General features: G+C 39.1%; 1 protein-coding gene across 8 annotated transcripts in view; it reads right to left on the bottom strand.

Moving 5' to 3' along the window:
- Positions 1–1767: 1767 nt before the first annotated feature.
- Positions 1768–25892, bottom strand: part of ESRRG (estrogen related receptor gamma) — a 372987-nt gene continuing 348862 nt past the window's right edge. For all 8 annotated transcript variants that reach the window (XM_059467354.1, XM_059467358.1, XM_059467357.1 and 5 more), the window contains 2 exons: positions 16362–16631; positions 1768–5489 (listed from right to left, as the gene is read on the bottom strand). In XM_059467354.1, coding sequence (XP_059323337.1) covers positions 5245–5489; positions 16362–16631 — 515 coding nt within the window. In that variant the 3' untranslated portion in view covers positions 1768–5244. The remainder of the gene's footprint in view (positions 5490–16361; positions 16632–25892) is intronic.

The following is a 25892-nucleotide window of genomic DNA, read 5'->3' as shown; positions in this document are numbered from 1 at the left end:
GATGTGTGCCTGTGTACGCAGCAGTGTCAACACTAAAGCCCCCCCATTCTGATCATCTTTGCAGAGTCCACGCAGAGTTCACCTTCCTATTGCCCTGCTGCTCCTTTCACTCACAAAAAGTCCCCCTATCTCCCGAGACAGCCAAGGCACAGAGAGCACAGGCAGCAGGGCAGGGGCGCCTCTCCTGTGCTGGCACCAGCAGCCTGTGAGGCACAAAGAGCCCCTGGCGCTGCCCCTGTGCCGAGGCTGACACAGCTCCTGTCCGCATGGCTGGCACAGCTCCTGTCCCCATGGCTGGCACAGCTCCTGTCCCCATGGCTGACACAGCTCCTGTCCCATGGCTCACACAGCTCCTGTCCCCATCACTCACACAGCTCCTGTCCCCATGGCTGACACAGCTCCTGTCCCATGGCTGACACAGCTCCTGTCCCCATGGCTGACACAGCTCCTGTCCCATGGCTGACACAGCCCCTGTCCCCATGGATGACACAGCTCCTGTCCCCATGGCTGGCACAGCTCCTGTCCCCATGGATGACACAGCTCCTGTCCCCATAGCAGACACAGCTCCTGTCCCCATGGCTGGCACAGCTCCTGTCCCCATGGATGGCACAGCTCCTGTCCCTGTGGGTGACACAGCTCCTGTCCCCATGGCTCACACAGCTCCTGTCCCCATGGCTGACACAGCTCCTGTCCCATGGATGACACAGCTCCTGTCCCCATGGCTGGCACAGCTCCTGTCCCATGGCTGGCACAGCTCCTGTCCCTGTGGCTGACACAGCTCCTGTCCCCATGGCTCACACAGCTCCTGTCCCCATGGCTGACACAGCTCCTGTCCCCATGGATGACACAGCTCCTGTCCCCATGGATGACACAGCTCCTGTCCCATGGCTGGCACAGCTCCTGTCCCTGTGGGTGACACAGCTCCTGTCCCCATGGCTCACACAGCTCCTGTCCCTGTGGGTGACACAGCTCCTGTCCCCGAGCAGCCCCGGTGCCATCAACCGGAGCCTCCCGAGGACGGCAGGAGCGAAGGTGAGAAACACGCTGGTGAACACGACAAAACACTACCAAGATAGGCTCAAAAGCAAGAAAAGCACACATTAGCACTTCTCTGATGGCTCCAGAAGAGTCCACAGGACAGAGGGGCTGAGCCTGAGCGAGGGGGCTGCAGCCCCTTCACCCACCCCAGTCTGTATCACTGCTCTGGGGGCTCTTTACTTCCATTCAGCGACACTGGATCAAATAATACAGGGGTGTTTTTTTCTTAATTTATTTTTTATTTTTACTCAGAACACATTAAAGGAGTCTCCTGCAGTGGAAATGAATGAATGATAGACTCAGTTCTTGATGGAGAAAGCAAAAACCTACTTCTATATGATATTAATGTGATCTTAAAATAGTGAGAAAGTTTTCTTTTAAGACATTGACAGAAGGCAATGGTTTTGAGTAATGCAGGTTGATGTGTAGATGCTTTAAGATTAAATAAGTGCTATATAAAGGCCTGCCAGCCTGAATTCTAATGTGCTATGAGACATTTTGCATATTTAAGAGTATGCAAAATGTCTTGTACCACACTGGAATTCATTCTGACAAGGCTTTATATAGCATTTATTTACACTCATATCGTACTTTAAGGGAGAAGTGCAAACGCTGGCTCCGTTTTGAACGGAAGTAACAAAAGGCAACACTAATTGTTCTGTTTTCCTCCTCCAAAAAAGAAAACAAAACCAAAAAAACCCCACAACACAAAAAATAAAATAAAAGCAATCAAAAGTGGAAGCTTGTTTAATATTGCTCTACCATCATCCTGAAAGGCATAATAATTTGAGTTACACATCTGAACTGATTGGAGTTACAGAATCATATCTCCTTTTTGCATTTAACAATATATACAATATAAAATAAATACATTTACACAAATGGACATTGGTTGGAGCACACGGTATGATACACATCACAAAAATATACAGTTGATTGCTATACAGATGTGAAGCCCATCTACAGCTATAGACATGTTTGTTTTCATTTGTTGTTTTCTTTCAGTTTTAACTACTGGCTATTATGCAACTCCTGGATTATTATAAGCAGTTTAATTTTTTTTGTCCTTTTGCGATCTTTGCACGATAAGACTGCCGTAAAATGTTTTCCTAGGCAGGTAAACAGAGACGCTTAAATAATTAAAATACAATCACCAACACCCATTTTCTCTTCTATAAGAAAAATAGCAGTTTTAATTTTTTATATCTTTTTATGTTATCATTTAAATGCAAAATAGTGGAATAAATACAACAATCTGATCTGATTGAAACAAATGTGTAACTTCTGGGAGTTACACAATCATATTGCTTTAAATAAGAAAAAATTAAAAAATGAAGCAAAAATAGAAATTAAATTGTTATGGCTAAAACATACACCCTTTGAAATTTTCCCAACACTTCACATTAAGTAAGTGGTCTTGAAAGAACTCTCCTCCAGCAAGGTTTAAGATGAACAATATTATAAAGCCCGTGCAGTTTTTTTAGCTAAGTTTCAGGTAATGGTTTTACAGTCTTGAGATACTTGCTCTTTTGTAGCTCCAAAAAATTACGGAAAATGAAAACTAAAGTTTGCACCGTGTGCCTTTAACACATCTCCATTTTTTGTGTGTTTTTTTGTATACTTCTAGTTGATTGGCTTTTGACCCTGAAGCCCAAGTTCTTTAATGTGATACAGCAAAAACAATATTTATATTATATATTTATATATATATAGTGTACTTGAACAGTAGCAACTTAAACCCTGCACAAACTTTCTGGAAAATAAACTTTTTTTTTGCACTCTTACATATATAAATAATCTTATAGAATCAGCACCTTTTTCCCAGGAGTTGTATTTTTTTTTTTGACATTTTTTTCAAAAGGGATGTGCCAATTTCTGAACTCCTATCACAGCTATAAATTTCAAGTTATTGACCATCTGAATGAATTGCTAATGATGATTTACCTAGAATCACACTACAGTCACTTCTCTACTGAGAAAACACAATCTACAATATAGTCCCATATAGCTAATGATAGATACACAGTTTTTTTTTCTTTTTCCTAGCATGAGGGCTGAGAGAGCATCGGCCCATTGTTATTTTGTTTAAAGCACACAACGTAGCAATAGTTTTGGAAACTTGTCCGCACCAAAAAAGTTTTGCAACAACACAGAGCGAGTTAACAACAACATCTGAGAGATGATTGAATAAAAGCTATATTTACAGCATTTAAAAATTAGACTTATCTATAATCTTGAAATATTCAAAGTTTTATTTCTAAGCTATACATTGGTATTCTATAATAAACTGTTACAGAAATTATCCCTTGTTTTGAAAATATTATGATTTCAGTGTGTATCTGTTCATAACGAGTATTTGTTTGGAGTTTCGATCTCTTAATTATTACTAGGAAGAACTTTATTACCGGTAAGGAATAGAATATACTACTGTAATCTCCTGAGGAATTGTACATCCAATATTGTCTCTAATTCTACCCTGTGTCTATAAGCACACACCACAAGAATCCAAACACCACAAGAAGAACAAGACAACAGTCTTTGAATGCAACATAAAAATTCAGAAAAGCACAGCAAACATGAAACATTGAAAAGCTGAACTACATTTCTTTTGTTTGTTAGGATTACAATTTTAATTACATCTGTGTACATAGAATAAGGATGTTCACATAGTACAGGGAGCAGCTACTAACACTGGTACATTGGTATAGCGTTTGATGGAGGTTATTGTTTATTGGTTATTTAGCGACTGTAGTTTTCTGGGGGCATCTAATTGGTTTATACATTAGATTACACCTCGTAACAGTCTTGAAACTGACTGACTTTCATGCTGTGGCAATACTGGTTGAAAAGCACATATACTGGTTTAGCTACTTGTTAAGGATCGCCATTTACAAACGAAAATCTAAATCAATAAATAAGGTATAGAAGTGTTAAATTCTTCAATTTGGTCAGAAGTCTACTACTCTGATTTCTTAATTTTGCAAACGGTGGCGTTCGCCTCATCGCCTCTAAGCTACTATTGGTTGGTAGGGTTTTCCTGCGTGTGAGGTTACAATTTTGCAAACAGGCAGTAATGTCTTGTTCATTTGCAAGTGAAGCAGTTAGGAATCACGCGGGACCGGCGTGGCCGCCGTCTCCTAACACCGTTACGGGTTGGTATTCCACATGGAGTACTCGCATGGCAGACTACTCGGATATACTGCAGGTGTAATCTAATCCTTTGAGTCAGTGAACATTTAGTTATAAACTGGAGCTCATGTTAAGAAACTGGATGTTTTGGACCAGACTGGCACACAACATAAATTGCATCCGTGATAATATGCACCTTCCCTTCGACTATTGCTTTAGTAAGATAAATTCCCACATTAATAAATGGCTGAAAACTGGTAAAGCTGGTACAAAAAAATCTCCATTAGTAAGAAGAAACAAAACATTTAAAAAAATCTTCCTTCAGGATTCATTTGTCCTTCATTATTGTTCATCATTGTTCAAGCCAGCACAAAAATGCAGTATTTCTTTCTCTTTAGTATTGCATGAATGAATAAAGCTTAAACTATTCCCTGAAAAAGTTACATCGTAGCTAACCTAAGAAATATCTGGAAGACTTGAAAAAACAATTAAGGAATCAAATGGCTGTAACTGATCTAGATGGAAAATGCAATGATAAGAAGCAGCCGATGCATCGTCGCTTTAGTCGTCTAATTAGAGACTGCTCCTATGAAATCTAATACTGCATTCAGTCAGTTCATCGTGTTGTACTGTACTGCTAGGTACGGTGCTTCTCTCTTTGATTCCTTTGTCATTGGGAACATTATGGTTCAGAATAAGTTCACTGGCATCCATATTATGGATTTCCATCCTTTGGCAGGCCTGGCTTCCATCTCTCTTCAATTAGAGACCTCTTTTAAAAAGTTCAGCAGCAAAGGAAAAAAAAAAGAGGAAAAGGAAAAAAGGAAAGGAAAGAACAGAAAGGAAAAGGGAGAAAAGGAAAAGGAAAAGAAAAAACTGCATCAGAAAGACACAGAAGAAAAAGTTGAAAGCTGCTTCACAGTCTTGCTGCTAAATATCAGTGCAGTCATTTAGTCATTTTTTCCTTAATTAAACACTAAGTTTCTTTGCCATTATTATCCTGTTTATTTTCCCTTTTTTTTCTTTTTTTTTTTTTTTTTTAAAACGTGCATGATGGGGAAGCCCATGATGCTTTAGTCAGACCTTGGCCTCCAGCATTTCCAAAAAAAGTTTGTGCATGGGGACTTTGCCTTCCAGTTTGATGTTGTAGAAATGCTGCACGGCCTTGGTGGAGGTTTGCCTCAGGAGCGGGAGAGTCATCAACATCTTGCCTGCACGCCGAGGATCCTCCATGTGCTGCCCGGCCTCGTAATCCTGCAGAGCCTCGTGTAAGACGTCCTGAAGTTTCTGCACTGCCTCAACATCCTCTATGTGCATTGAGTCTGCAAAACAAAGCAGCAACAGGAGGTTTCAGTCTGGTGCGCCAGAGTTTGATAACGACACTTTCACTGGCTCTGCCCATCCTCTTTCACAAAGAGGGAAGATAATTACCCATTAATTTCTGTATTGACCTCTAGGCAAGTGTACTGAAATGCTGAGGAACTACAAACGTACAATTAAGTCTTGGGTACGTAATTCTTCTCCTCATCCTCCTCAAACAAGTGAAACAGTCACCCTCAGTGCTCCCCAAACCATCTGCAGGGTCACTGCTTTGAAGGAATGACAGGGCCAAGGGGCTGAAGGAGTGGAAGCAAGGATAAAGCAAGGATGCCCTACTGTGGAAAAGCTCAGCAAAATTCTGTCAGGCTGCCCACTTGGAAGCCATGGACATCACCGGTACTCAGAAATCCTGACTGTGGGATTAGGACCACGGCACCAAAACAAGGGAAATGCTGGTCTGAAGGGATTTCCTGATAGGTTTAGCAAATTTTTTCTCCCTCAGGCATACTCAGACACACAGACAACACTTAGCATGTTCCTGAACAGCTTTTGTTCGGTGAAGCTAACATCTCCTACAAGGTGTAATCCTTCCCTCCCACCCCCACAGACAGAGGTTTATCTTGTTAGTGTTGGGGTTTTGCATTTTTTATAAAAGACTCAAAGCAAACACCTTGCCCTGCACCTTTGCAGGTGAGGTGCCTTGGTGGTGTAAGTGTTGAGTGACAGCCCAGACGCAAGACACACCAGGAACTAAACTAAACTGCTACATGACCTGAAAAGATTAAAGCAATGGAAGTGTGAAATAAAGAGAAAATATCTAACTGAAATAACTGTAAACCCCTCAACTGGATAGATACAGAAAGTGAAGATGTCCCTGAGAACACGCAGTTACTGGACCATGCTGAGATTACTTTGGATGAGCAGCCCTAATTCTCTGACTTTTATGTACTCATAAATGCCAAAGAAACCCTGATGTGGTCCAAAGTGAGGTGAATGCAAGTAAGGAAAAACAGCTGTAGGTGAAAGAGGCCACCAAACAGCCCCTATCAGCCACCAAAATTGGTATAGTCAACAGACTTACAGAGCCAATAAAGCACCACATGAAAATACCAGTGCTGCAAAGGGGTACAAGCCCCAGGGACAGGCTTGAATGAACCCCTTGTTCACAGACAGAATAACAACTGGGGAGCTGGATGGTAAGGAACCCACTTCCATTACTGTTTCCAGGACCTGTAACCAGCAGTCTGATGCTCTGGATCAGTATTTGACAGAGCTGATGTTTTACCCTGTTGATGATTAAACATCAACTTTTGCACGTGCTTCAAATATCTGAATTACATTCAGAAAATTAAGATGCATCTAAGATTAATTTCCTAAAAGCTGACATGCAACTGTTTCATCAGATAATTAGGCCAGATAGTAAATACCTGTCTCCTTTCAAATACAAACATGTAAACTGAAAAACAAACCAGTAAGTAACAGGTTAACAAAAATGTTCCAGCTCTTATTGTCACAACAAATGTGCAAATTGAAAAGGAAAAAAAAAAAAAAAAAAAAAAAAAAAAGTTACAGCTCCTGCTCTAAAACAGACACTTAATTATATACAAGTTTGGATCATTTAGCACGTTTTATTGATTCTGATGACAGTTTATCTGTTAATTACACATAATGGAGTCCTATGGGAGTTTTACATGTTTAATAATTCTGAGTCTTAGTGAATACATGCTCTAAGAAGCATGCAGCTAAAACACATACACTGCTGGGATGTGATGCTGCACATCAAGGTGCACTGTGCTGAAAGCACAGACACAGAAATTTCTCTCTTAGGGACAAAAAAGGCTGCAACATTTTGAAAAGGATGAAAGGCAGATATTACTTCTAGCAAAATTTAGTTCTAATTAATGTGAGACCATTCCCTGAATCCATACATTTTTGATAGTTTTCTAATATGGTAATTCTATTCAGTAATTCTGTGTCAATAAGAGAAAAGCCCTGAATTCTGTGTCCTACAAACAGATGTAATCGATACAGACATGCTAACACACACATACAGACGTGACTGATGTCTTAAGCACAGGGTCCAGCCACCAGGCCTAATTTGGAATGCAATCTCCAAAAACACTGTTGTCTTTACTCCCTAACTCTTTACCAAGTCCTTGGATATTCATTGCTGTGCTACAGACCACACAATCTGCTGCTCCAAGTAATGTTTCCATAAACCAGGTGGTGTTTGTGCACAAAATACACACCTTCTCCTCCTCTCCCCAGATCCACAGTGCCAAGGCCAATTTGCTGGGGAACCAAATAGGAGCATTTTATCTGCAACAAATCCTTGATGAGTCAAAGACTGACTGTTCTCATTACATTTTAGGGTTTTTTTGCACCATGTTGCATAAAGGGACAGGTCTTTATTGAGAATGTGACTACAAAGGTTTAGTTTTTAACCCTTTACAAAACTGGTCTGGTTTTGCCAAGAATCAGTAGTAGTGACTGTAAGTTTGTAAATAGATGGATGGAGTCCAGACTAAATGTATTTTTCACACAGAGGTGAAATTTGCCTAAGATGTTTAACTCTGCAGTTTGGAGAGCAATTTGGCCTGCAGCATTAGGAATATCTATTCCTTATAATGAAAGTCAGTGAGGAGGGAACAGAACACCCCCCAGAAAGGAATCAAAACCTGCCCTCTGACACAGCTACTACATTTGATGCTTTAAAACTCCTCCACTGTGTGGAAAACATGCAAACACAAGGGCTCTTACCTCATCCTCGCAGGGGTGATTGTGTACCATCCCTCTGGTAAACAGGGCAATTATTTACATGGAGAAGAAATAGTAATAAAGCATGTAATGTATTTGTTGCTGTCTTTGAAATCAATTTAATAGCTGGAAAGAACGTGCTCAGCCAGCTTGCCTCCCCCAGATAAATGGTGGTTCATGGAGCAGTTCAGGAAGCTGTGCCCTGGGGAACAGATTTGGTCACAAGGAATGGGGTAAGAAAAAACAGCAGAGAGGGGCACTTCCAGTGGTGATTAAGACTTCAAACTGTGCTTTTAAAATTGAGATTTAGCTTGAAAGATTTAAAAATTATGTAATCAAATTATTATGATAATTTAACTCCCCATTTACAGAAAAGATTCAAACTCATTTCAGCTGTACTCATTCTAGGGTCTGCCAATGTTTAAATGCAAACTCAATAAATCTGTGCTATTTAATTAGACCATGATTCAGCTTGCAGATTGCTCAGGAAAATATTAATCTCTACAAAAATCCTTCTTCAAGTTTCAGCCTTGCAGTCTGGAACTTCCACTTTATTCCTGATATTAAACGAATGTAGATCTTAATCCCTCAGGTGTAAGCCTTTGAAAATAAGGAAAATGGTTGAAAATGCTGAACTAGCCAAGGGGAAAAGAGGAGGAAAAATAAAAGAGAGAAATCTCTTCAGTAACTACAGACTGGCAGATGTAGAAGTGAATTCAGAGCAGGCTAACTCATTGCTAAATACTGCTCAAGTATTGGGATAAACCAAATCCTCAGCGATGTCATCAAGAACCACTATAATTTAAGGAAACACAATTTGTGTGACAGTCTAGAAACAAAGAAAGAATTCCAAAGAAAATATGAAATTGGACTATAAGTGAATTTGAATGTTCTTCCTATACCATGAAAAACCTTTTTGTTTATGGGTTGGTTTGGGTTTTTTTTTAAGTGGGTTTGCAGTCAGTCTGAATAATTCATAGTTACATACCACCCAGGTAATATCCAGAGGAAACCTATAGCCAGATGCAACACACTTAAAAACCAGTGCCTGTATAAATAATGAAATTAAACAGGGTAATTTCAAAGTGTCATTTGAAAGACAGCAGAATTTGATGGTAAATGCCCTGCAAAAAACATGATCCCAGGCTGGTGAAACTGAAGACAGACAAACAGAACACTTGTTGATACAAGTGCTGAGTACATGGGATTTCCCTGGCAGGAAGAAGTTGTTCCTCATCAAAGCTGCCATGGGAGAGAGTGAGATCAACAAATGAGGACATGGACTCATTGAGCTCTGCTTGGAGGATCTCACTCTATTCTTGCAAATGCCTTCTTTCACCATTACAATTGGGGAAAATAGAATTGTACCTCTTCTGTGCAGTTGACTGATCAGATCATTGCACAGAAATAGGAGAAAACTGGAGATCTCATTCAAGAAAAACACCTTAAGGTCCAGACAGAAACTCAGATTACAATCTACCTCATTTAAAATTCAAGCTTCATCTCAAATGCAGCAAACAAACATCCAGCCACCCAGGAATCAATTAGAACACATCACAGAGGGTGACAACTCGCTAAAAATTGGAAAGCACCTGACCTAAGGGCAAGGAAACCTCTCAAAACCCCACTCTGAGGAAAGTTAAAGGCTGGTATCCATATATTTTGTATATAACATCACTCAGAAGTGGAAGAAAATCAGTGGTCTTATGTGAAGTGTTTCTTCATGTCAGAAAATTCAGACAGCAAAAAGAAAACAGGACAGTGAATCAAGCAGCAGGGAGCATGCAGCACTGAATACACACATTAAGATGCTGGTAAACCCCATTGGAGAGGTAGGTACCAGTAAGTACTTGAAATACAGCAACTGCTGTGATGTTTCTGATTCCATACAGCTGAGCAGTTCACAAACTCACTCTGGAGAAATCCCTTCAGAAAGCTGTAGGATCCTGGAAGAACTGGATGGGATCAAGATTAAGAACAAAAAGCAAAATGGTTTTGCTTTCTGTAAGGATGAAAAAAATCCTAATCTGTGTTATTTCTCAAATAAAATAGATTTTTTTATCTAGATTGTACTGCTAATCCAAAAACCCCAAAAAACCCACTGCAGTGTTTATTAATGGGTGAATTGTTGTCAGAACTACAGAATCCCTCCCTCTCCCCCTGAAACATGTGCCAGATTTGCACAAGAATACTAAGGGCTTGCCCACATTGTGTTTCTGTGTATTTTTATGAGAAGCACAACACAGTGACATTTTGAAAAGCATACTGCTTAAGATGGAAGAAACCCATGGAAATGGCCAATTGCAAATCAAACCAGGTTCTTGGTTCCTTCATCCAGCAAGAATTCCTGTCCTTTTTCCATCCAGAGCTGAAATTAGCCCAGACACTTACTTTGGTCTTCCCTGTGTGTTGGATAAACAAGTATACTTCATTTTGACCTGCCTGTTTATCCTGAGCAGAGCTGTTTGCTGGGATCTGCATGGTTAGGCTAAGAGACAAGCACAGAGGCAAACAGAGTATTTTCCCTGACAAAAGAATATGGGAAAAATGGTCTGACATCTGGAATGTTCTATTGGAAATGGACACTTCATTTGGAATAGATGCTGAAAACGAAAGAGGAATAAATTAAGAATTCCTTGTCCATAGGAATTACAGGCAGGGAAAACTGAAAACAAAGGCTTGTGTGATTGATCTTAGTGACTGAGGCCTTAGTCTGGATTGCCCTGGTTTGGCCTACTTTTCAGAAGAGATAAAAACTGAAGCCTCAAAACAGTTTTTAAAACACAGTAGAAAATGAAGGCATAGTAAGAAAAGGAATTACTTCATAGAATTGGGACTTTATTTCAGGGGCTAACTGGATTAGCAGTGAACTAAAACCACTGGCACAAGGAAGTTAATACATAGTAAACCAACATTTTCTCTTTTATTCCTGAAATGGCTTACTTTCCACTAGGAGAGGTAGTGAGGACAATAAATAGAGGAATATTTGCTGCAAAGCAGAACAAACAGCACACCATGAACTGGCTCAAGACCCTACACTATAAGGCTAATAAAAGCCTGGAAAAAAGGAAACTCAAATGATAGAGCTGGGGGTGAGACACCAACTAAAAGAAAATGTTGAATGAAGACTTCCAAGTACTTTTTATTCACTATAAGAAATTACCACAATTCCCATTGAGGGCAACTAAGTTTGGCCTTGTTTCTTGCCCTTTGTGACTCTCAGGCTACTAACATGTAAATACAATCTGCTTATTCCCTAACTAAGTGAGGAATAGGTTCAAGTTACTCAGTTACTATGAGTAGCTTCCAGAAAAAAAGAAAAAAAATACAATTAACCACTGATGAAACATTAATTAACCACTGATCAACTAGGCTGCCATTTCCTAATGCCAGCATTAAGCAACTGGCAACAGTTATTTACTTCCCTAAGAATTGTGGGTATCATCTATTTGATTACAAGAAAATGGAATATGACGAATAAACTGCTTGCAAGGAACATGAAAACTTTGACTATGGGGGTGACTTCCTTTTCTAAAAATTTGTTTCTATGGTGTACTATTCTCTATACAAAATGACATAAAAGAGTTAAGACCTTGCTATTTATATTTGTCAAAATAAAGACTGGTAACAAACCCTTAACACACCACTATGTGTGTCTGTGTATATATACATCTATATCTATGGCCAGTCAAAGTAGATATGTCTTAATCATGAATTCAAACACTAACAAGATGACTATGTAAAACAACATGAAAAACGTTATTAGAAATGAAATACAGCATGCACACATTATGACATGCACTGGGAATAAAGATGATGTCCTGTGGAGTAAGTGATTTACTGGGCTCTACCAATTAATTTCTATTATGATAATATCATATAATGGCGATGCCCTAGTACTCTGAGTATACTGCGTCTGGAGAGCCAAAAAACTTATAAGAACTTACTAATTTTTTAACAGGATGAGATGATAATGTAACTTTACCGGCACCAGTATTGATCTGCACTTTATTATGCTAAAATGCACAAGCTACTTTTTGGTTCAGACGCCTTCTGTATTGAATGGGTGATTTTTTCTTAATTTTTTTTTTTTCATGAGAGTTAATATCAAAGACCAGAAATGTAAAGGTGAGCAGAAGTCCTCTTCTCCTTCTTGTGATACATGTGACACAGCCAGTATTAGCATTTAAGATTAAAATTTCAACAGTGCATAAGGCTGTACCTTTAAGTGCCTAGCATCCACATTTGGGTCAGGTTTTTCAAGATGCCAGCAGCCTATTAAGCAGGAGCACAGGGATCAGATTTTCAAATGTGCTGACATATTCTGACACTCCAGTTCCTTACGTTAGGTCTTAGATGGGAACTGAGCTTCTCTTATAACTCTGGTCTCAGTTGTGACTCCTAAACTCATCTGCAACATTAGGCCTGGAGGCCCAATTTGGTCCTTACTGATTAGGCAATTTCAAAAAGCTGCTCACCTGCGACTCCCTGCACAGTATTACCCCAATCAATACACGGGAACACGTCCTAGCAGAGCAGAGATGAGCAGCCCATCCTTTCCATGCCGGAGCGTTCCCGTGCGCGTGCCTGCACTTGAGCACACTTCGAGCATATTTTGTAAATATTTCACCTTCCCTTACACATGAGGAAGTAATTGGTACATGCATGTTTTGGAAAGCATTCAAAGCTGATTTTCTGCGTGGGTAAACAAAGTGCTCATTGGTGCCAGCTCGCTGTTTGGGCGGTGCGAGGCAGAGCCGGGGCAGCGCGTCCCGCGGCCCCCGGTTCCTCCCGGCTGCTGCTGTGTGCAGAGGGAGGGAAAGGAGGGAGCACCCCGTGACACCCGCAGGACAAGGGCAATGCCAAGGAAAGAGTGACTTCTCTGAAGTGTAAGGGCTGTGTTAATTACTATCAAATCAATGCAGATGCTTAAATCTAACCTGATAAATTCCATATTTACATATTAAATGTAACTGTTGAAGCCAGGCCTGTACAGACTTAACGTATGCACGACTGAAATGTCTATACACTTCAGTGCTGTGCTCCTATGTGTGTACTTAAACTTCTCAGAGTCTATATGCACTCAGTTTGGAATGAGTGACAATCTACAACGTAGCCACATCTTGCATTTCTGGAAATTTATGGAAGTTGGTGTGGCATTGCCAGCCCTGCATGGGGAATATTTGATAGTGGCTGTCAGAGAATCTCCCTGAAAAACTGCTACTCCTCCCCACCTTTTAGGGACCAAATGGCAGGATTATCTCACATCCAGCACTGCACAAATGGGCTCTGTAGACCTAAAGAAAAGTGTGTGTTTCAGTGCTCACACTACTGAGATTTTTTGGCCAAAACCAAGCTTGTGGTATTTATTCAAACAAAATACAATCGATATGAAGACAATCTACAATTTCTTTTTCCTGCCTCCAAACACCAGCAGGGAAAGTACTATGACACTGTATCATAAATCACTAACACAGATACGGAGCTATAAAACCATCTTTGTCAACTGTTTACAGTAGAGCCAACCTGGGCATCTTTCTAGACAGCGTGGATATGGCAAAAATGTCTGAAACACCCAAGATTTCTTATTGTACTCTCCACAGCTATAAAAAGGCTAATATATTTTAAACTGAAAAAATAAACAGTGGAAGTAAGCAGAAGTAGCAATAAAAATATATTAAAATGTGAATTGCTACTGGCTGATTTTCTAATGGCATTTTGGCTTTTTTATAGAGCTTTATTTTCATTAACCAAGTTCCTATTACATGAAAATAATCTATTCTGCTTTTGTCTATTTAAAAAAAAACCAAAATTATTTAATTCAACTTAACTTCTATTTAAATTTTAACAGCATTTGTAAACTGAAACACTAAGGGCCTGATATCCACTGATGGGCTGTAATTCTGCAGGTGCTATTTTACACCTACAAATTACTGTAGCTGCAGCTGGTAGAAGTTTGGTATCTGCTGCATGCACAACCTGAAGCTGAAATGCTGAATGTCAGCATCTGAAACACTGTTGAAGGGGAAGTAGAATGTCTGGGCTACTTTTTAACTCCTCCTTGCAACAGTTTTATTTTAAAACAGCAATTTTATTTCTTTGAAGATGAGGGAAGGAAAGATTTTTCACTTCAATGTGCCCTGAATTTTAGTATGCTGAACTGTATTTATCTCTGACATTATCCTGGTTGTAATTTCCAGCGAAGTTAATGAAGCTACAGATGATTTTGATACACTCTATGCACAGTGTATGACTAAACTTTTTTTTGGCAGCAGTTATTTTTTATTATTACTTAAACACTGCATATATTTCCTTTTTTTTGGGTGGGAGGGAAAGTGGGAGTGGTATTTAACATCATATCTGTTTATGCTAGTCCTCATCCTTTTCATCAAATAAACTGCAAAGTATTTCTAATTCAGTATTTGAATTACAGAATTTAAATAAATACAAAATCCCTTCTCCATTTAGACTCCTAATTGCAGATAACTTTCTTGCTCTGATCATTAAGCATGACCAATTTTGAGAAATAACCTTCCTGGAGCTGCAAAGCATCCTCAAGTGTCTATTTACAATGGTCAAAAATTATAAACAGATCTTCAATTAGGAATAATTTTGATCTTTGAGAGGCATTTCAGTATTTTGTTAAATCTGGAATAAGATAATATTCTAAAATTAAGGACAGAGTTAGTGGGGTGGAGAATATTTTACAAAGAAACTAATAAGCATTTTGGCTTTGCATGTTTTTGAATTATATTTCCAATTAAAAATGCAGAGTGCTAAATCACATTACAAAGATAAATAGGAAAGTACAACTTCATTGTTGAAAACAATTTCCCTCCTATCAATCTGAGGATTCATGCATCAATATTGTAGATGAACTGTTAATTACAAAATCAATTAAAAAATTATTTCTAAAAACAGTCACGCGTCCCGGCTCTCAGGGGGGCAATTTGGGCAGAAGGTCTCATCTCACTAGGACCGCGCCAAATCACAAGTCGTCATCCACAAGTAAGCAAAAGCAATCTGGTTTTTCATTTTTCAGCGCGGCTGAGCCCAGCCTGAGATTGATCGTCACATATGGCCCCAGAAAACAAACTGTCAATACCTTGAATGCTGCAGAATTTGAACAAATAGCCGTCCGCCCATTCAAGCCACTCATTGCATCCCATTTAACAGATTTTATTGACAGTTTCCTTCTTGTAATTAAAGGGAAAACTACTGGCCAGCAACCAAGATAAAGTTCAAAGATAGGGTCAAAACAAAAGCAGATGGAGGGGCACGGTGTGACTGTCAATGGAACATAGCATCAGAGCATGTTATTGACACACAGGTATCTAATGATCGGCACGTCATTAAAGAGGGATCTATCGTGAACTTTATGCAAATGCTAAAAGGGACTTAAGACCACAATAAAGCATTAAGGAGACACAAAAAGAAAAACAACAAAGCACAAACGATTTTTACTTATCTGACAGTATTCACTGGTTCAGCACTTTTAAATTCAAATGCAGGAAAAAAAAATTCTTTCTAAAATTTTTTAACTCTTGCTGCATAGGTAATAATTTTTTGCAGAAGCGCTCTTGTAAATGAAAAGAATCCGCAATATAAGGCATGGTCCTTGTGAGATTCAATATGGATTTCCCCCCTCCTCCCATATCCTGAATTTAGTTCATCAAATTAATCAGTAGCTCCCTTTAAAGAGAAAATATATAGCATATTCTCCAGCATCCTTTATTTTGGTTTAATTGCAATGATTAGACTTGTCTGCATTATGAAATGGATTTAGGAGAACAACACCTATTTTCATTTGAAGAGATCTCTGCCTGTAAAACACTCTCCAAATAATACAGTGGAATATTCTCCACTCCCTTAGGAACATATTCCACAACTACTTTGAACCAGAAAGTTGTTCTTAGTTTGAACTGCTTTATTTGTTGCCATTGAAAGTCTGATTAGCAATTTCTTATTCTAAAATCCTGTTTGAAACCAGCCCACAGAAAAGAAAGAAAGAAAGAAAGAAAGAAAGAAAGAAAGAAAGAAAGAAAGAAAGAAAGAAAGAAAGAGAGAGAAAGAAATAAATATTAAAAATGTAGCAATTGTCATGCCACTCTGCCAACCTGAATTAGCAAGTGCTATAGCTTTGAGGGTGACAAATTCTTCTTTCTCCAGCTTCATGCTCTTGTATTTCTTTACCAGCTGCAGTATGGCATTGTTAAGGTCAAGAAGGCCTGCCAGTTTGGACTGGTCTTCATCCATAATATAATCTTCAGCATATACGAGCTCATCCTCAAAAGAAAGTGACCGGTATACAACACCGAGAATCAAGATCTCCATCCAAGCACTCTGCAGAAGGCTCATCTGGTCAGCTAGAGACAAAGTGGAGAATCCTGAATATGAAAAAATAAAAATACAGGAAAAATATTAAGCACATTTGGAAATCTGATCCTCTTTTTGATTTATTTTTATATACATTGTGACAAAGCACGCATACATTCTATTATTCTCCCTTCTGCTTTTTTGTTCTCTTCCCCATCCTACTACAGAAAGAAAATCAATATAAAATCAAACATTTTCTAATCAAAAGAAAAGTTTTAAATAAGCAAGAATTTGCAGGCTCTTCTTATAAAAATCATATTAATTTGTGGGGTACTGCACTGGCAATCTGTGATTTGTATGATATCTTCTTTGTTGCAAAACACTTGTGCTTAGTTGTAAAAACCTAATGCTGTGACACAGGGATCTCCCTACTCTATCCATCACTACCATAATCCAAGAAGGATAATTTATGAGAAAAAATAGAAAACTTTATTAAAAGGGAACATTTTTTATTTTAATAGAATTAATGTAGGGATGAAAAAGAAAAAATTTATTTTTGAACTTTAACTTCAGGGAAAAGAGAACACCCATCCTTCTAAGAAAAGACCCTAATCACTTCTCTTCTGGCTCCTGGCACTGCTACACTTGTTGAAATAACAGGGTGGCACACTGAAGTGCCAACTGAATAGCAATCACACCATCCTTTTTTTGAGGGCAACCAAACATTTATTAAATGCCTCTTAATGACATAAAATTTTGCTTGTTTTTTTTCCCCTCTCTCCCTGCTGTCTTTCCTAATAGGATCACTAAGGGCAAACATCTTTGCTGCCTTACCTTTTAGACTCTTGTTTACAGTACCTGTTAATTTATTATATCAAACTGCTAATATCCCAATCACATTAGGTGCTAGAAAACAATATGGGAGAGGAAGTGATTTTCCTGGCCTGTTGGTGAAATGCAGGAGTTTGCCAGTTGGCACCATCAACCACAAGTACTTAATAAAATCATCAAAGGGGATTAGTCAAGCTTTTCTTAAAGGGTCTTAAAACATGTCTGAGGCTTTCATTTAGTTGTTTATGGAGTTGCTTACATGTCCTTTGACAGCGTTCCTGCTGTAAGAACATTCTTTTTGGCGTTCAATTACACTTAAATGCATTTTTCTGTTTTTAAAGTCAAGAGTTACAGTCATGCAAGAGTATATCATAAACTAGCAAATCTGCAAGGCATCTACTCCAAACAAGATTTTCTCCATAAGCACTAAGCAGCAAAACTAATACAATAAAAAAGAAAAGCCCACATCCAAACCACCAGGCATCTATGAAAAATGAAATATAAATCTGGCTGCATGTGCTCTCTCTCTCATTTTTCTCTCCCTCCTTATTTGTTTTCATTTTCTCTTACTGTCTTTTGAGTCCTGTGATAGAACTGTAGCTCTCTGCCTTAAAATACAAAAAAAAACCCAACAAAACAAGAAACAAAACAACAAAACCTGATCCAACGACAACAGGAAAGCCTTAAAGATGTGACAGTGTAAAATAACACATCTGCGATTAAAATAAATAAGAGGGAAATGGAGAAGAAATAATCATTTCAAAGGTTATAGGGAGGAATTCAGGATTTCAATTAGCTCCAACATTTCTGTTCCTTGCTGGCTTTCAAGAAGCAGTTTTTCTGCAGCAGCAGATGGACAGAGAATGTAGCCTGCAGCACCGTCCTGTGACAGCCCCATTCTCCCTCCCAGACACTGCTGTTAGTAAATAGATTTACACATTCTCCAATCTCCACACATCTTTCTGCCGAATAATTAAAAGCGGGATGATTAGTTTATTGAGTGGAAGGAGGAACTTTTTTATTGAGGTCCATCCACGATTTTATCAGGGCCAGCACTTTTACGGTTGTCATGAGGGTGCAGGCATCCAATTTTTCTTATCTGCCTGATTAATACAAACGCTGTTTCAGGACGCATTAATTAACAGATACAAATCTACGTTCTCATGGAAGGATCAATACAGAGAAGAAAAGAGGCATCAATGTGAATTTAGTGCTGATGATGGAGAAGGCACTCTATTGACATTTACGTGCATAGAAACTTTAAAGTTGCAGTGAAGCCCTTTTGTCCCTGTGATTTACAAATTAACAATTTTTGGAGTATAACAATGTTTCACACACTTCTGAGAGGTTTAATTAAGCAAAAAGCAATAAAATCCGTTTTGATTAAAAAAAGTTTAATCTGCAATTTCTCTCGTTTTTTTCCTGAAAATCTCACAACTTCCTTCTTTTATTCACTTACCTATTTTCAAACAGGTTCTTTGGCACTGGTTTTATTTTTAAAAAAATAAATAATAGTATGTTTCAGTAACATTTATTGTGTGCCACAGTCAAAGAAAATTACATATGCCCTGTGAGGGGGGAAAATGGGATGTTGATATAATTTATTGTACTGCACTCTTGAAAAATCTGCATTCTGTAGCAGTAAATATACCAGTTGTTTTTATATGACACATAAAAAAATCAAAAGAAATTTTTTACATTATAGGAAAACTGGCAAATATAAAGCATGCTGTTCCACCCTTCAATAATAAATCAACATGACTATTTTGTTCCTGATCGAAGTAACTTTCCCTTGAAAGCCTGTTCAGTGAAAGCATGTTTTAACTTTTAAAGGCATCCCTCGTGGGAATGCAAAGCTGAATCAAGTTGTAATTAATCTGGGTTTGTTTTGTTTTTTCATAAAATGTGAAAGCATCCAGCATGTCTCTTGTATCACAGCAACACCCTTTAATATGTGTTCAACAAGTCACAGTTAAAACAATAGATAACACAAGCTTATATATTTATATACAGAGATTTATTTTTAATTGTTTGGAGAAGGTTATACTTATTTCATGCCAAACTCTGAGTCTGTGAGCTTTTGTTATGTGAATCCCCCAGATCAACCATGTTCTCTGTCAAGGGGATATTTTCAATATTAAATCGTAACTATTTTTTAAGAAGTCTCCAACTTGGACCCTTTGAGCCTTCTGACCAGTCTTAACCTCTCCAGTCCCATCTCCAAGCTGTGTCCAAACCACCCTCAGATGCTGCATGATGGTGTGGGCTGGAACTTTGTCATGCATTGTGTGGGTCCTCAATCCTTCATAGCCTTGCAGGTCACTGCTTTCAATGCAGAACTGTGTAATGACATTTTAAAACACAATGCCGAGCCCCTCTCTCCCCCTTTATCATGCACCAAACTGGTGACAACTTTGATCTCTCTCCATCTCCCTGCCCAAGTCAGAGCCATCTGATGTATCTGAGGCGTTTGCTGGCAGGATGACTCCGTACCTTGACCTGCAGTTAAACAGCGTGTTTATCTGCGATACAGCACACTCCAAATAAACCAGATGACAGCCTGCAACAACGTCATTTGGAAGGACTGAAAGGCTTCTCAAGAGTCAGGTACCCCTGAGGTAAGAAGCTTGAAGGAAGCATGTTTTGTGCCAACCCTCCTGCCATCTTCCACTAGACGCTCGTGTGCTTGACAATGATGCCATGGGCACTTGTCAAGATTTTTTTTTTTCTTTTTTGCTTAGCAAGCTGATGCACTTTGCAGTCAACTTACAAAAAAGGCTAAGCATTTGAAAGTGTGAAGGGCAAAAAATATCTGACGGCTAGTCTTCAAAAATACACTTTCATTTCAGAAAGCATAAATGTTTATTTCCTGAGCTGAGTGTTGACAGAAATAGGCTGCAGTGCAGGCATATGAATTTAACCCCTGGTAGGCACTCTGTTCAGTGTGGTTTTTTGTGGCTGAGTGCAAGCATTGTAAATCTACGGGGTGTCTCCTAATATCAGTTAACAATAGCCTTGATTTGCTGGTTACAGATTTCCTTCCTTTTTCCCCTTTCTCCTCCTTTCAGGGACTATAGTGTTTCTTCTACTAAAAATAGATACTTTTCCACAAACAGTGTATCACACTCAAATTGTAATTATGCTGGAATGACTCACTGAGATCACTGAGTGTGGATTGAGAAAAAAGGTTGATTGAGCCACTGAACACATGCTTGTTTATTTTTTCCTTTTGCATACCAGTAAACCCAAAGCTCAAAGGAAGCAGACATAAATAGGTAAAAAGGCCTTACCATTTTTATTATAGGAACAAGGGGCACTGAGCTGACTGCACTCTGCAGTGCTCAGCACTCCAAGCCAGCTCCAAACGGCTCACAGCCTCTTCAACAGGGCTCTTTAAACCACAGATCTTTTCAAATATCAGCACATGCACCACTTGCTCTCTATTTCACATTGCACACAGCTCCATGCTAAGCAGGGTAAATCTTTTATATTCCTGAAGACCCTTTCCTCTACTTCATTAAGATGGACTTCATGGACAGTAACTCACTAGGGGCCAGAGTGAAGCAGCTACAGATGGTCAAGTGCTGAACTAAGATCTGTGCCTTGCACACAGCACTTCGAGAACTACTGGCCAAAAAACAAAAAAGGCAGTGGCTGGACTTACCATTGTTTTCATCTGTAAACATTTGATGCAATGCCTCAATCAGGCTACTCAGACTTAAATCCTAGAGCTTATTTTGCTTTGCAGGGACCGAATTTCCCTTCCTCTCTGATATGTGTTCAGAAATCTGAACTTCTGATCAAACCAGGTATGAAATTGCTGGCAAATCTGGGAGTTACTTGCCTTTTCTGGTAATTGCCTCCCATTTATTTTACCGGTTGTTTGTGTGATTGTTAACTTTATGAGTAAAATATTCCTCTTGCTTGCCCTGGTTTGTACTTCAAATATCTTCATTTACATTTTTTATAATCAAAGCTACACTTGCTCATGACATGTTCACTCGTGTGTTACAGATGCAATACATTTACACAGTTGAAATATCAAGAGTAGGATTTTTAAATTATTTACACTTAATTTTGATAGATTAACTTCTTTCTAAATGTTTTATGGGTACTGATGTTTCCAGCACAGATTTTTTTAAATTTTTTTTAATGATGCACAATCACCATTGTCAAAAGAACAAACTGATATTTTACATACTTTAAAGAACACATTTTAGCATTTTAGCTTGGATTGCTTTATTTAGAGAGTGTATTTAGAGGCCTCATGGTCAAGTAGCCAGCAGGCTTATCCTGGCTGCACTGAGGAGAATGTGAAGAAGCTCCATTCCAAGATCAGATTTGTGTCCAGTGCACTCTCAGATGTACAGCTGTCAGTCTGCCCTCCTCTCCCTCCCTGGCACACACTCAGCCAAGCGCTTGGATCCATCCAGCAACTTCAGCTGCCTTCCAGGGATGTAAACAAAGGCCAGGGAAATTTCACCAGTGAAATTTCTGCTAGGGCAATGTAATGTTTTCTAGACATGATCATAGAATTTGCTGAAGGAAACCTTCGCAGCCTGACTGCCCTTTGCTGTTATTCTCTCAAAAATCCAAGAGGATGGCATTAATTCATATTTTTAGGCTACATGTAGGGCTGAACCTCACACACAGAGCTGAAGTAAGAGATCATTTTTATTATAGTAATTCAAGAAAAAATTGATTTCATTACATTTCAAGTACTGTGTAGTCTAAAAATATGTATCAAGACCCACAAACATTTCAGTGGTTTTGAAAACCATTAGACAGAAGGAGAGTGCTCTCACTAATCACCAAACATATTTCCCAGATTATGGATGAAATTTCATGAAAGCTGGAACAGAAACAGATACAACTCATTATGCCAGGGTGAATCCATTATTTCAGGTTTGGTTTGGGTTTTTTTTCATACCCCTTTTGCTTATGGAGCCTCTGGTCAAAAGCTAATAATTGCACACGATGCCATAACCAGCTGAAATTCAAGTCTGACTCAGAATTTTCACGTGAAAGGTATCATCTCACAAAATAAAAAACACAGGTATTTGCCCAGACTTGAAAATGAAAAATCAAGTTCCAAAAGCACAGACTCTAAGTGACCAGAAATACAACCACAGGCTCGATTTATGCTGTTTGCTGAATTCAGCTCCCACACTTGCTGGAACTGGGGTTCTGCAATTAAAGGTAAGCTCAGAAATGGATTCCACCCAGTAACTTTTACACAGTGAGAGCACCACCTTCGCTGGGTGATGCTGTGCTGTGCAGCCTCCCTTCTCCTCCTGCCCCAGAGCAGAGCAGAGCAGAGCAGAGCAGAGCAGAGCACAGGCAGCACCGGGGCTCTGTGGAGAGCGGCGCGACGAGTGGCGACTGCCATCTGCTATCTGTGCAGCCCTGGGAGAGGGCAGCTCGGGCTGCACTCATCACAGAGCTGCCCACGAGTCACTCTGCCTCCAATTAAAAAAAAAAAATAAAGGGGGGAGGGGGGGCAAAAAAATACATTTGGACAGCACTGGGATGTTTGCAGCAAAGCCTGTGCACTTTCATCGGGTTTTCTTTAAGTGTGTTTGTATTCCTAACTCTTGCTGTCCAAGATCTTATAAAATATACATATTTTTTTTTATATTTTATAACATGGAAAAATGCCTGTGATAAGCACTTTTTCACTAACACCTACCAGGAGGACGGGAAATGCCACAAACCCGGGGCTGTTATCACAACGCTACTTTCATCTCACTGAAACAACAGCAGAGAGATGGCACGGCAATAAAAATGCATTCACACTGCATGTCCCTCTCAATCCATTATGAACAATGGATTCTCACTAAGCAAATATTCGCTTGTCAGAAGTATTTGCAACACTGGATTCATTCAGCAGGACTAAGTAAGTGAAGTTCACAGCAATTTAAAAGCAGCAAATTAGACATTTACAAACAGTGAAGATGCTCCTTGTCTATCGTGACCTTTCACTCAAGCTATACAAAAAGGTGCTAATGTAATTTAAATACCAGTTAGGAATATTTCTGGTTTGTCTTTAACCCTGTGAAACCTTACATGGTAACACTAAACAGGAGCAATTTGAGGCTGTCATTTCTTCCCGGGGTCAGATGCACATAGTGAGATGTAACCCACTACAGCTCAAACTGATTTCAGTACTGGAATCAGAGACATCCCACTCTAAGCACCCAAATATTTCCAGGCAGCTACTTTAAATTTCTTATTTCTAGTTCAAGTGCAGGCTCTCATGAGCTGCTTCTTTAGTATTAATAATGGCAAGGAGCTGGAAAACGGGACTGATTGAGGATGTCTCCCTGACTTCATATAACCAGTTGCTAACATTATGAAGTGAACCACTAGAGATAAAAAAATCTAGCAAGTTTCCCTTGCTTCAGAACAGAGTTGGTAAGACCTCCATGCATGGAGTACTTTACAATGGCATTTTTGAAACGTATTGTTGAAAGCACTATACTCTTTATTTCCATTAATTTTAATTTCACACCTTATTATCTCAGTATTCACCAAGAAAAAGGAAAATATAAAACAAGAGAGTTAAACAGATGAATACCTCATTTTCCCTTTGGGCTGATTTTACCACTGGAACTTCCACAATTTCAAACAGCTTTACAGCAAACTCACACCAATCTTACATTAAAAAGATGCAAGATGAAACACTTGTATTTCGTTTTATCACCAGGTGCTCTGAGAACAGAGAAACACCTGATAAGTGTGTTCCAGGAAACCTCTTTTTTTTTACCCCTTTTTTTTCCCCTCTATGTAAGACAGTTAGGACTCGTGGTGCATCACCTCTCTGCAGTGAGGTTCTCAATTCTAAGACACGGACAATGAAAAAGTTTTAAAATTCAGGCTAGCAGTGCAATACAGCCCAATGAGGCTGTAAGTCTCCTCCAGGTCAGCAGTAAGAACTTGCAGATTCCTGAGGCTGATCTTTTTAATGCACTACATATGTGATCTGATCTGCTTCTTAAAAGTGAATTCTTCTAGTTCTTTAAAATTTAACCTTCAACTATGGTTTGGCTAGACTATGGAATTTTTTTTGGTCCCCTTTCTGAAGGTAGCAGAGGTTGATTGCATGATATGGTACGCTCCTAAAATTACAGGAGAAAATGGAGCAGGATTGTATTTATGGCCCTGATTTCTTCTTTCACTGAGCCTTTATAAAAAAAAAATCATCAATCATATTTTCAACATAAAAATATTGATTTCACCCAAATTCTTTTTCAATCTGTTGTGGATATATATATTTGACTATGAGTACAATAAAGCCAGCTTTGCAGGTGGAAAAATAAAAACTACACTTAGTCATTAGTAAAGTGAACATAGATGAAAAATAAAGAGTACAATGAACAGGGCTGAATTTCTTCCAAAATCCATTCTAGAGAACAGTAATACAGTTCAGCTTAAAATAGCCAGCATAATATCTTCATATCCTGTGCGTGTATGGCTTACTTAGATCCTTCAATGAGGTCAGCTAGCAGAAAAGAAACTACAATCACACATAATTAAACAAAAAATATTGACCCTTTTTCCTCCTTTTTCATTTTTACTCAGCTAAACAAAACTAAAAAGAGAAAAAGGGAAAAAAGGGACAACCTTGTCAGAGGAAGCTTGCTGAACTAGTAACAACAATCAGTGTTAGTTCAGGTTCTGCTTGCTTCATCCTTTGTACACATCAGCCTCCCAACAACTGAATATACTGACTGGGGATATCAAGAAATTTAGAGTTCATGTTTGTCCAGCACATTAGTCTTCAAAATCAAGTTTGCTGGATTGTAAAGTATCACTTCTGGGTTTTTTTTCCCACAGAAAGGAGGGATTTCTTGTGCATTTAATACGTGTTGCCTTTTATTTGTAACCTCTCTGGGTCTGCTTTGAGAGTGCTTTTCCTGCAGGAGTGCTGGGTCACTGCTGTTTGCCTTCTGCTCCCCTGGGGAAGCCACCAGTCACTTCCTCCCTGAGAGCTGTGGCAATCCCTGCTCCCTCCATCTTTCCATCAGGCAAAGTCAGGCTTCCAGGAATTCCCCAATCATGTGAATAATATGAATCCAATACAGGAATGTATTAGCATAAGGAGACAACCATGCTTGCGATCCAATCAACGGATCTCTGTTAACCCTGTGTGAGCTGAGCTACCTATAATCTCTCTCCATTGCCAAAGCAAAATCTTCAGGTTGCAAAATTTTGGTTAAATATCCCCTCTCACCCTGTGCCAGGAAAATAACAGCTCAGACCACTGTCCTACGCATCTTCCAGCCTCTTCCTAATTTTTAAAACTTTTCTGCTGGTTAGTTGATTTTCTTAATGTGCTGCAGATGCCAAAAAATTCAAATTATGTTTACAGTCTCCCTGGTTTGGGGAAGAGAGACACAGAATGTGAAATTTCTAGTTTACTTAGTTGAGTGTGCATGTACCATTAAGATCATCTCTGGAGGCTGTGTCTTAAGTCTGCAATAGTCCACACACAGGGAAAA

Source organism: Ammospiza nelsoni, chromosome 3 (genome assembly GCF_027579445.1).
Source record: "Ammospiza nelsoni isolate bAmmNel1 chromosome 3, bAmmNel1.pri, whole genome shotgun sequence".
NCBI lineage: Eukaryota > Metazoa > Chordata > Aves > Passeriformes > Passerellidae > Ammospiza > Ammospiza nelsoni.
Note: the sequence above shows the minus strand (reverse complement) of the source record. Positions and strands in the feature narration are given on the sequence as shown.